General features: G+C 33.4%; 1 protein-coding gene across 1 annotated transcript in view; it reads left to right on the forward strand.

Moving 5' to 3' along the window:
- The window catches only part of CFAP47 (cilia and flagella associated protein 47), a 466,299-nt gene that overhangs the window by 221,056 nt on the left and 232,300 nt on the right, over nucleotides 1-12,943 (forward strand). The window contains exons 34-35 of the mRNA XM_024240715.2: nucleotides 8,600-8,697; nucleotides 8,988-9,104. Coding sequence (XP_024096483.2) covers nucleotides 8,600-8,697; nucleotides 8,988-9,104 — 215 coding nt within the window. The remainder of the gene's footprint in view (nucleotides 1-8,599; nucleotides 8,698-8,987; nucleotides 9,105-12,943) is intronic.

Raw genomic sequence — 12,943 nt, forward strand, 5'->3', positions numbered from 1 at the left:
TTACTTAATTTCCAGTTTATTGGTCACTTATGTAGAAGTTCTATCAAGTATTATATGCATTACTTTATATCACATTTCATGTGACTCATAACTATTATATGTGACTGATCTTATAATGATTTAGAGTTCACATATCTTCATAACTCAACTACTTTTACAAGCAAGATTATCTATGTCTGCGTTAAAGAATATACCTCATTGCATTTCAGAAGTGCTTCAAAACAAAATTCAAAAATGCCCTATGTTATATTTTATGAAGATAGACATGGAAATCTGAAATTACTAGCAAACAGAATCCAGCAATATAGAAAAAGAATAAAATATAATCAGGAGATGAAATCTATCTTAGGAGTACAAAGTTGTTTTAACATAAATGCCAGTCCATGTAGTACATCATATTAATGAAATAAAAATGAAGAAAAAGGAATATTTCAGTGGACACAGTAACAGCAAAATTATGTATCTAGCAAGAGACTTGTATGAAGAATATATAAAAAACACTTACAGTCAGTGATAAAAACACAACCCAATTTAAAAATGTGCAAAATATTTGAATAGACAGTTCTAAAAGGAAAATAAGTAAATGACCCACAAGCACATTAAAAGATGTTCAGCATAATTAGTAATTTGGGAAATACAAAGCAAAATCACAGTAAGTTAGCATTTGGCACCAACTTCTGTAACTAAAATTTTTAAAAAGTCAAATGTAAAAGCTTCTGCACAGTAATGGATACAACCAACAAAGTAAAGAGACAACCCACAGAAATGGGAGAAAACATTTGCAAAATATTCATCTGATAAGGGATTAATAACCAGGATATATAAGGAGCTCAAACAACTCCATAGGAACAAAAAATTTAATAATCTGATCAAAAAATGGGCAAAAAATTTGAATAGATATTTCTCAAAAGAAGACATACAAATGGTAAATAGGCACATAAAAAGGTGCTCAACATCATTGATCATCAGATAAATGCAAATCAAAACTACAGTGAGATATTATTTAACCACAGTTAGAATGGCTTATATCCAAAAGACAGGCAATAAAAAATGCTGGTGAGGATGTGGAGAAAAGGGAGTCCTTGTACACTGTTGTGGGGAATGTAAATTAGTACAATCACTATGGAGAACAGTTTGGTGGTTCCTCAAAAAACTAAAAATTGAGCTACAGTATAATCTAGGAATCCCACTGCTGGGTATATATTCAAAAGAGAGGAAACCAGTGTATTGAACAGATATCTGCACTTAACAGTTTGTTGCAGCACTGTTCACCATAGCTAAGATTTGGAAACAACCTAAGTGTCCATCAGCAGATGAACAGATAAAAAAAAATGTGATACATACACACAATGGGGTACTATTCAGCCATAAGAAAGAACAATATCCTGTCATTTACAACAAGATGAATGGAACTGGAAATCATTATGTTAAGTGAAATAAGCCATGCACAGATAAACAAACATTGCATGTTCTCACTTATTTGTGGAATCTAAATATCAGAACAACTGAAGTCATGGACAGAGAGTAGAAGAATGGTTACCATGGACTGGGAAGGGTAGTGGGAGGCTGGGGGAGGTGGGGATAGTTAATGGGTACAAAAAAGAATAGTTAGAAAGAATAAGACCTACTATTTGATAGCACAGCAGGGTGATTATAGTCAATAACAACTGTACTTGTTAAAATGGTGTTATCAGATTGTTTGCAACTCAATGGATAAATGCTTGAAGAGATGGATGCCCCATTCTTCATGATGTGCTTATTTCACATTGAATGCCTATAGCAAAACATCTCATGTACCCCATAAATATATGCACCTACTACGTAGCCACAGAAATTAAATTTTTTGAATTTAAAAAATAAAGACTATAACAAGTGTTGGCAAGGATTCATAGAAATTGGAAACCTCATATGTTGCTAGAAGGATTGTAAAATGGTGCAACCACTTTGCAAAACTGTTTGGTAGTTTCTCAAAATGTTAAAATTAGATTAACTAATGAGAGAGGTTATGCATGCATGGGGGCAGGGAGTATATGGGAAATCTCTGCACTTTTTGCACAATTTTGCTGTGAATGTAAAACTGCTATGAAAAAAGTCTCTTGAGAAATAGATTAGCAATATGATTCAACAATTCCACTCATTAGTTTATACTCAAGATAATTGAAAATATATGATTACAAAAAACTTTTACATAAATGTTCATAGCAGCATTATTCATAATAGCCAAAAATTAGAAACACAAATATCCATAAAGAAAATGTGGTATATTCCCAAAGTAGAATGTTATTCAGCAATAAAAAGAAATGAAATACTTGTACATGCTGCAACATGAATGAACCTTGAAAATATTATGCTAAATAAAAGACAACAGAACACAAAAGGGCACATATTTTATAATTTTATTTCTATGACATGTCCATAATAGACAAATCCATAGTGATGCAATGTAGATTCATATATGTCAATGGTATGAGGGAAGAGAGAAATGAGAAGTGACAATTAATGAATATCAAGTTTATTTATGTGTTGATAAAAATATTTTAAAAGCAGGTAGTAGTGATGATTGCACAGCTATATGAATATACTAAACAACAATGAATTGAACAATTGAATTGCATGAAATTTGTGTTATGTGAATTATATCTCAATATAACTTTTATAAAAATGTACTGTTATAGTCATCTAACATAAAATTCATGTGACAATTATTATATTCATAATAAGTAAATTGACTAATTTTTTCTGAAATTTCTGATTGAATTTTGTGTTTAACAAACACATCTCTAATTCATAATACTATAAAGACCAGTATTTTTATTACTACTTAAATATACCTGAATATCAGAAGTGATGTAATGTAAAACTGGATAAAAACATAACTTCCAAATTAAAAATATAAAAAATGTGCAGAGCATTACTTGAATTTTCTGGTTTCTGACAAATGACAACTACATTAGACTGCTGGTTCTCTCTCCAAAAAAAAAAAAAAACAACCATTGACCAACACGTCTCAGATGATAATGTGAATACTTGGAGATTTTGTTAACATGTTTTTATATTTTGCTAGGTGTTGGGTGAGGCCAGAAATTCTGCATTTTCAACAAGCTTCTATTTGATGTAGGTGCTGCTGATTCACTTAGCTCACTTTGGGTAGCAAATCCTTAGAGGGAGTATAGAAGAGAGAGTAGCTTGTATCAAAGGAACTATCATAAAAGTAGAGAAAATCCTTGATATATCAAAGCTGTGATAAACTGTGATGAGGGGTTGGCAGCAGCCTTGAGTATAAAAGACAAGATACAGGCATAGGATCAGAGATTAGAGAAGAGCTTTGAAGTTTTGTCTTTACTTTTTCGCAACATTGCCTTGGAAGAATCATTGTCATCCTATTCTTACTGAGAGCCTTGTTTGAACAGCTACAGCCCATGCCTACTGGTGTTCAACAAATAATATCAAAGCAGATTCAAAGTTGTGATGGGTTGAACAAAAATAGGTGCCCTGGTTTCTACTCAGGGAGATAGAGAACTGGAAACTGTTTTCTCCCACCCTTACAGCAACAATGAAAGTCAGACAAGCAGCAAATTCTCTATTTTTCTTGAACCTTAACATAAAGCTGAGATTGCAGGGCAACAAAGAGAGACTTGGTTTTTACTGGAAGAAATGAGATGATAGCAATGGTCTACTTGTAGATAGAGCTAGACGCCATTAAGAATAGTTGAGTTAGGGTGATTGGTGTATTGGTAGAGGCCAAGTATACACTAGTGAGAGATCATGAAACTCCTAGTGGCCACAGTTATAGACTCTGCATCTTCTTGCAGGTGTTTACTCCACAGACTTCACATGTTGCTCTCAGAAATGACTAAAGTGAGTCTGGAGAATGTGTACTACTTAGTACCTAGTGTAGGGGCAAGCAATTCACTCCGACTTCTGTATATCTGTCTTAGTCCATTTAGTGTTGCTATAACAGAATACTACAGATTGGGTAATTTATAAACAATAGAAGTTTATTTGGGTCATGACTCTGGAGGCTGGAAAGTCCAAGATAATTAGGTTGCATTTGATAAGGGCCTTCTTGCTGCATTATTACATTATGGTAGGCATCCCATAGCTAGAGAAGATGATAAAAAGTAAGAGCATGCAAGAAAGAGAGAAAAAGAGGGCCAGACTCCCAATGTAACTAACACACTCCTGAGATAACACCATTAATCCATTCATGAAGCCAGAGCTCTCATGATCTAATTACCTCCTAAAAGTCCCACCTCTATTGGTGGGTATTAACCATTGAAATGGCAATGAAATTTGAACATGAGATTTAGAGGGGACATTCAAACAATAGCAATACCTTATAGAGCAGATGTGTTCATCTATGTTAATTTAAGGACAACACATACTGTCACCCAAAGGGCTCTGGTGAATACTCATTGCAGTTGCCAAAAAAAAAAAAGAAAGAAAAGAAAGAAAAAGGAAAAAAAAGAAAATAACAAACTACCTCTTGCCCCGAGAAAGGGGCTGGAATTCAACATTTCTGTCAAGTAGAAAATCCCAAACAATCTATAAAAAGCTCCTAGAAATACTATATGCATTTATCAAGGTCAGAGGATATATAGTCACTATACAATTAAATTAAATTATATTTCTATATATTGACAGTAAACAATTGGAATTTAAAATAAAAATATACCACTTAACATAGAAGAAATACTTAAGTATCTAATATTAAGTACTTAGCATAAGTATGTATAACAAAATAAATTAGAGATATATATGCTATAAACTACAAAACACTGATGAAAGCAATCAATGAGAACTAAATAGAGAAATATAGCATGCACATGACGTTGGAAAACTAAATGTTGTTAGGCTATCAAATTGATCTATAGATTCAATTCAATTCCAGTGAAAATACCATCACATATTCTTATAGACAGATGTCAATAAGTTGACTCTAAAATGTATATATAAAGGCATTGCCATTAAAATAGCCAAAACAATTTTGAAAAGGTGGAAGAAATTTTGAAACTACAATAATTAAGACTGGGTGGTATTGACAAAAGAATAGATGTGTAGATCAAAAGAATAGAATTGAGAGACAAGGAATATATCTACACAAATATAATCAACTGGGTGTTTTTGCTTACAAAAGTGCAAAAGCAATTAAATCAAGTAAGGCTAGTGTTTTCAACAAATATTACTTGAATAATTGGAAGTGCATATGTAAAAAATGAGCATTGACCTATACCTCACATCTTGTACTAAAATTATCTCAAAGTAGATCATAGATCTAAATATAAACCCACACAACTTTTATATACATACATATATATGCACATATATACATGTATACACATATCTATATGTATTGGACTTTATCATATTAAAATCTCTGCTTTGTGAAAGACACTATTAAGAGAAAGAAAAGACAAGCTACAGACTGGGGGAAAATATTTTTGAATAACATATTCCACAAATTTCTTGTATGCAGGATACATAAAGAACTCTCCAAATTCAACAACAAGAAAATAAACAACCAAATTTGAAAAATAGTCAAAAGTTCTGAAAAGATACATCATCACCAAAAAGAGAGAGGGAGAGATAGAAAAAAGACATATATAAGTTGCCGAATACAATTACTATATAATCCAGAAGTCTCTTTTCCAGCTGTTTCACCAAAATACGTTAGAATTACCAAGCATCATATGTTCTCACTCATAAGTGGGAGCTAAGCTATGGGGATGCAAAGGCATAAGAATGATACAATGGACTTTGGGGACTCATGGGGAAAGGGTGAGAAGGGAGTGAGGGATAAAAGGCTACCAACTGGGTTCAGTGAATACTACTTGGGTGCTGGGTGCACCAAAATCTCACAAATCACCACTGAAGAACTTACTCGTGTAATCAAATACCACCAGTTACCCCCAAAACCTATGGAAATAAAACTTTTTTTAAAAAAAGAATTGCTGATCACAATAAGCACTACATGAGATAATTTATAGCAGATTTTCATAATTGCCTCTAAACTGAAGACAAACCAAATGCCCTTCAATTGGTGAATGAATACCTCGTCTCTGTGACATCCATCAAATACAGTACTACTCAACAATGGAAACAACAACGACTATTGATTCACACAACATGGGTGCATCTTAAATGAATTTCACTAAGTAAAAGAAGCCAAAACAACAAGACCCCACAAGACTACATATTGATATTGTGTGATTCAAGTTTTATGGCATTTTGGTAAAGGTGAAGTTATTGAGATTAAAAACACATCAGTGTTTGCCAGGTGCTAACGAATGAGGGTAGGGATTGACTACAAAGGTGCAGCACGTTGGAATTTTGGGGGTGATCACACTTTCCTTTATGGAAATGTGATGGCAGGTACATGAAAATGTATTCCTCAAGTTCCTATAGGTGTGTACCACAAAGAGTGAATGCTAGTGTAAGTAATTTTATAAAATCAACCAAGATATGTAAGTAATTAAGGACAAAATGCAGGCTGTGACAAATGAATATAACTGGGTTATAAATGTTGGACAACCTCACTGATGGTAATGAAAAAGAAATGAGCTTATTTAATTGTAAAGAAATATGACTGTAGTCTAAGACTAAAGGTGTAAAGAACTGTACATACACACCTTACTCTAGTTTCTCACAGGGGTATGGCTTTGCAATTCTGAAAGCACTTTATATACATGCTAGGGTTTAACCAATACATAAAAATATTGTAGATAATGAGATTGAGATTTTTCACTGTTGACAAAATAAGGTGCGGCGGGTGTCATAATGAATTCTGTGGTCCTGAGTTGTGATTGGTGGAGCTGGAAATAACAGGATAACATTAGTTGTTGCTGTATTGTTATGTATTCACTGACTTTTGATTGGAGGATTTTTTTTTAATTCCTTGTTTTCCTGTTATGGATGTGATTTTCCAGCAACAAGATGTTAAGCTCCTTCAAGACAATTTCTGTCCCTCCTCTAATGTCTGTACAAGACAAGGATGTCCTATCTGGTGGATACAGTCTATGTCCACTGCTAACTGACTGATTCTTTATCAGTGTAAAAGGCTAGTAAATTACCTTTTTCAGATCAAAAGTTATCATTGCTTCCAGTCCATAGAAAAATAAATATTAACTACAAAAGTGAAATATTTTGCTTTTATTGATAGCTATGGGTGGCAAATATACATTCAGAGAAGCACATTTTACTTAGCTAAGAGAGTACATCTTAGGTTCTCACCACATACATATACACAAAATAGTGACTATGTGAAGTGATGAATATGTTAATTAGCTTGATTTTGGGTATCACTACACAAGGTATACTTATATCAAAACACAATTTATGTTCTATATACATATACTCTTTATTTGCCAATTATACATCAAAGCTGGACAAAAAAGAGAAGCACATGTAGGTTATCATTATTCAGCCAACTGGCAATGCGTATTTAAAATCATCAATTCGATTACATCGAATCTAATATCAAAAATGTTATTTATAAGTCTTGATCAGGAAATAATACTTTGAAAAATACAGAGGTTGTTTGCTATGCATTAGTTGAAAATCCTTAGTGATCTGTGTGCTAGACTGATTTTGTGACGATGTGCTATAGAAATCCTATAGAAATGTTCAATGTCATAGCTTCTCAGATGAAAAAGTACTGGACATTGTCTGTGAAGTGTCCAGGACATCTGTGATTCAAGAGATAATTAAGTCTTCCAATTCCAGGTGTAAAGCAATCCCAGTTTTGAAGCTAATATACATGTCATGCGTGTATCATGTCATGGTTTTTCTTCTTCACAGAAAATGGGAGTAGAGAGATTTGAGGGAATTTATAAAGATCACCATTTGCCCCTTGCTTTCAGACAAGAAATTGTCTCACACCATGAAGAATCTAGGCTATTTGGAAACTTATTGAAAAAGAAAATGTCACATTCAACATAGGAATTATTTCCACTGTTTAAAATTAACCTCCACCCAATATAGGTCAGTATTTCAGATATTCACTTAAAATTCAGATACTTCCTCTTTTTTTTGTTCCAGACTCAGCATAGTAATCATGTCTGTAATTGAGAATTCCTTTTACTACTCCCACATCCTGTATTGCCTTTTATAGGTCAATTTTGGTTTCTTTAAGCCATAAATCTTGAATTCCTTTCACATACTTTCCTGCCATGTGGATGAATTTCTGCAAGAAATAAAGAAACTGGTACTAGCACTCTAAAGTTACAAGTAACTCCATGCCTTTTCAGTCTCCTTACCCATGTTGATGATCATTGATTAAACATTTCAACCTCAAGGTTCTCAACAGAATGGGTAATTTTGAAACATTGAATTTCTATTCCATTCCCACACTGTAGTGTATTTTTCAAAGCAGCTCATATAGAATAAAGAAGACCGCTTGCAATTGTTTATAAAGCCTTACAGGTAACTCCCATAGTATTAATCTTCTGAGGCTTAAAATTTGTTTTTATTTCCAATATAATATACTTTTTGTTTTCCAAGCAGAAGCAAAATTTTCTTTTACTATTGCTCAAATTTCCATAGGTATCTTTTAATAAAGTAAAACTATTGTTGTATTTACTCTCCCTCTTTTTTGAAACAGATGTTATCCCTTCTGAGAGATGGATAGTAAATTTTGACAAAGACCTTTCAGATGGTCTTGTTTTTGCAACACAGTTGGGAGCCTATTGCCCATTCTTGGTAAGAGTCATTTTTATGCATAATGATCTTCTATTATTTAAAAAAACTTAGTGATTAAAATTTGAAGTGTATTTTCTGTAAACAGATTATTTCGAATGTCTTACATTCAAGTCAGACACCTGAATCTGCATGGCCAGCACTACCTTTTTGTTTATTCTTGCATTTTGATTGCAATAATTTATTACTGGCAAATATTAATATTTAAATGATTCTTTGCCTAACTATAGAGAACACTTAAAAAACAGAATTTTTTATTCCATTACCAAAAGGTTTGATTTTTTCTTTTACAGATCGAGTCTCATTTTATAAATATGTACACACGACCAAAAAGTCCTGAAGAGTATCTGCACAATTGCCTGATTATTGTAAATACTCTTTATGAAATTGACTTTGACATGGAAATACAGGTGGGTGCCTTTATATTAAACATTCTACAAACATTTTATAAATTTCTTTTGATAGCTTGCTTATTTATAATATTGCTTTGTTCATATTTTTGAAATTTAAATTGAAACAGGCTTTTGATGAGACATTGCTAAAATGTAGAAATTGAAATATGACTCCACAGAAATCGACTGGATATTTTAAAATTTGTGTAATTATATACATCCAGCTGTGCATAATAGGAAAGTACTTCCAGTCCAAGTGCCTGAAACCCCAAAAATAAACATTGAGTGAATTATAATCATTACTCAAAATCTAAGAATGAACTAAAAGAGCATATTTATTTAAATATAGATGTCATATTATTATCTTCTAATTTAGTAGCAAAAATAAATTTTCACTTTAGTATTAAAATAAATGTTTGTGTAGAGGTCATAATGGCAATATACATTTTAATTGTATGTTGACCTCCAAGTAGTAATTCCTTTTGGCTTTTCACATCAAGACCTCAATAGCAATAATCAAAAATATATTGGAATTTTACTATTTTATGAGTCTTTTGTTTGTTACTTAGGGGCAATAAAGTGGTAAAATAAATGATTCCTGACTAATGAATATATAAATTCATTAAATTATCAAGATATTTGCCTCTTAAAAGATAATGCTCTATTTATTTAATTGTTAATAATGATCTATGAAAAAAATGAAGTATAGAATTCAGATGAAGGAAGAGATCAATGTGATGCAGACTGATACATCAAAGACAGTGTGGAAGAGACAGAATTTAACTGGCACCTGGAAGGGTGAATTGGATTTGCATTGGTAGTGGTAAGAAAGAAAGTTGTTTGCTCAGAGGAAGTAACATGAACAGAATGGAGAATGTGAAAAAATGACATATGTTAAGGAAATTGTGTGAATAGGTTTCCCCAGTTGAAGTTTGGTATTGGAAACAGAGACATAGGCATATACTAGGATATTGAATATCAGCATAAAAAGTCAGGAATTTATCCTGTGGGCATTATGGGAGATAAAAGGCCTTTACTCTTGCAACAATCGTCAGGATGGACCGAGAGGAGAGGAACTGGTGACAGGGAACACAGACCAATCGCAATGTAATTTGAACTGGTCAAGGAGTACAGTAATTACTTTCTCTACTCTTATCATTTTAATTAGGATTAAAGCATAATAAGCTGATGCAGGAAAAATCATGAGGTTTGCTAGAGTTGGTGACCAGCCACAAAAGAAGGGCATTGGAGAAAGACTATTATAACTAACTCTGAGTTTTTCATTCTGTGATCCAGAAAGACTGATGATACTAGTGCCCAAAATGATATCTTACACCTGCTGGAGAAATGAGTTTTATAATTGCTCACTTTTTTCTTTGTATTGAAGTCACTTGCATGTTAATGTCACTTTGTACCATTCCTGACATTTGTATTCTTTTTATTTCATTTTCTTTTCATTTATTTTTTTTGGGTACAATTGTAAAGGGAAACTGCAATCAATAATTTTAGTCAGAGAGTTCTAATAGTAGAGTTTTAAGGACAAACTCTAATAAAAGACTTTGGTTTTGAAGAATAAAAATATTACAATTCCCATAAATTCAACAAATTATTTAACCTCCCTCATGAAAGACACTGGATACATCCTTCAGGGGTGCAGATGTGACAAAACTACACTCATGCCTTCAAAGGTGTTGCGGACTAATAATCACAAGTTACATGAAACAAGGCTGATGCAAAGCGACAGTGAATGTCACAATAGACATAGAAATAATATGCTATGAGACTCAAAGGGATGAGAAGTCACTCTAAAAAGGATACCAGGAAAATTTGCACAGAACACTTAGTATTTAAGCTGACCCTTGAGAGTTTGGTAGGAGTTCATAAGAAATTTAAAATACCTTTGTTTAGAAAAACCATACATTGTGACTCTCTCCTTTGCTTTTTGATTTCCTCACATATGTTGGCTCAATATATTTATTTTATTGTATAGTCAAAAATAATTTAAAAATAAGTATCTACTAGATAAAAATGCAGAAAAGTTGTCCAAGATTTGATGAATGAAGTAATCGAAAGTCGGCTTAGCAGATAATGACCAAACCTTTATCAGCCAATTCCAATGCCCTCTTTATTAGCCCAGATTTACCAACCACACTAAATGGCAGATTTAAAACCATCACCCTCTAATGAACTTATACATAATGAATTAATGCTGGTGCTTGTACTGGTCCACCCTTGAATCCTGTAAAATTCAGCAACGGACTTAATTATTAATGCTTAAGTTTCTTCTTTATTATGTTCTTAATTGCAGCCTGAAAATTAGCTTCATAAGTTGCTGGGGTAATGTTATGTCTTTTTGGAGAATCCTGCCAGTAGGAATATACAGTTATTGCATATTACATATTCTCCTTTTCATGACATGATTTTTATTTGAAGCAAAAATACTATGGAATTGTTTGACCACAGCGTAGAATGCATGTTTTGTTCCCTCATGCAAAGATAGATAACAAAATAAATATAATAAGCATTTATGGAGCTTTAGTACACATAATTTAATGAGTAGTGATTGGAGCTAAGGGTGAATAGATATTCTAATTTTGTCCTTAAATTTTTTTGTTTCTTTTTTTTTAATCACTTGTTAGGGTTCTCTAGAGACACAGAAACAGTAGGCTATATGAGAGGGGATTTATTAGGGGGAATTGGCTCACATGAACACAGAGTCAGAGAAGTCTCATGATAGGCTGCCTGCAAGCTGGAACACAGAAGAGCTGGTGGCATCGCTCAGTCCAGAAGCCTCCGAATCAGGGAAGCCAATGGTGCAGCCCCTAGTCCAAATCTAAGAGCCAGAGAGCCCCCAGAGAGCACTGGTGCAAGTTTCAGAGTCTAAAAATTGAAGAACCTAGTCTGATGTCCAAGGACAGGAGGAGAAAAGGTGTCTCACTCTGGAAGGGAGAGAGAGCAGAGAATCCTCCTTCTTCTTACCTGTTTGTCCCAGCCCCAGCTGATTGGATGGTGTCTGCCCACATTGAGGGCAGATGTTTCTCTCTCGGTCCACTGACTCAGCTTCAACCTCCTCTGAAAACACTCTCACAGATACCCAGAAACAATGCTTCACCAGCCATTTAGATATCCCTCAATCCAGTCAAATTGACACCTAAAATTAACCTTCTCAATCACTAGGAAGTTTTCTGCTTTAAAGAACAGAATTCTTGAGTAAAAGTGGTTTAAAAATAAGGAAATTTAATATTTTATAAAAAGATAAAGCCAGACAATCAAAGATTATAAGGATAATTGTTCAGTTTTTTAACAAAGTTATCAGAGATTCAGTTTTGCTCAGCCATTCTTGACCTACTAGCTTTGTTTTAGGACTCTGCACAAATAACTCCCAAATTTCTGCAGAAGTCTCACATAACACCTTCATACAGTTCTGTCTGGGGCTGGCTGAGTGGCATCTTTTCTTGTGCTTCTCTTTTTCCAGAAGGTAAACCTTTCCCAGCAGCCCCACGGCATATTCCCCATAGCATATCATTGACCAGAGTTGAATCCTATTCTTGTGGCTAACCAGTGGTTGATTAAAAATTAAAAAAAAAAAAGAATATTCACAAAAAGTTAGGTTCTTAGTAAAGAAGAAAGGGGAAAATGATTGTTGGGAAGGCACTCAATAGCTGTCTTTGTAGGATTATAGTGTATCATTATGTACTGCTAATTATATTTGGTGTCTTATTTGAAAGTTAGTGATACCTTAAAAGATATGGCACATTAAATCCAGCATAAAACTCAAGATCTTATCACCCCTTCTATTTACTGATGATGAAACTGAGGCCCAGGAAATTCAATTGACTTAATCAAGAGTATGGCAC

Source organism: Pongo abelii, chromosome X (assembly GCF_028885655.2).
Source record: "Pongo abelii isolate AG06213 chromosome X, NHGRI_mPonAbe1-v2.0_pri, whole genome shotgun sequence".
Classification (NCBI taxonomy): Eukaryota; Metazoa; Chordata; class Mammalia; order Primates; family Hominidae; genus Pongo; species Pongo abelii.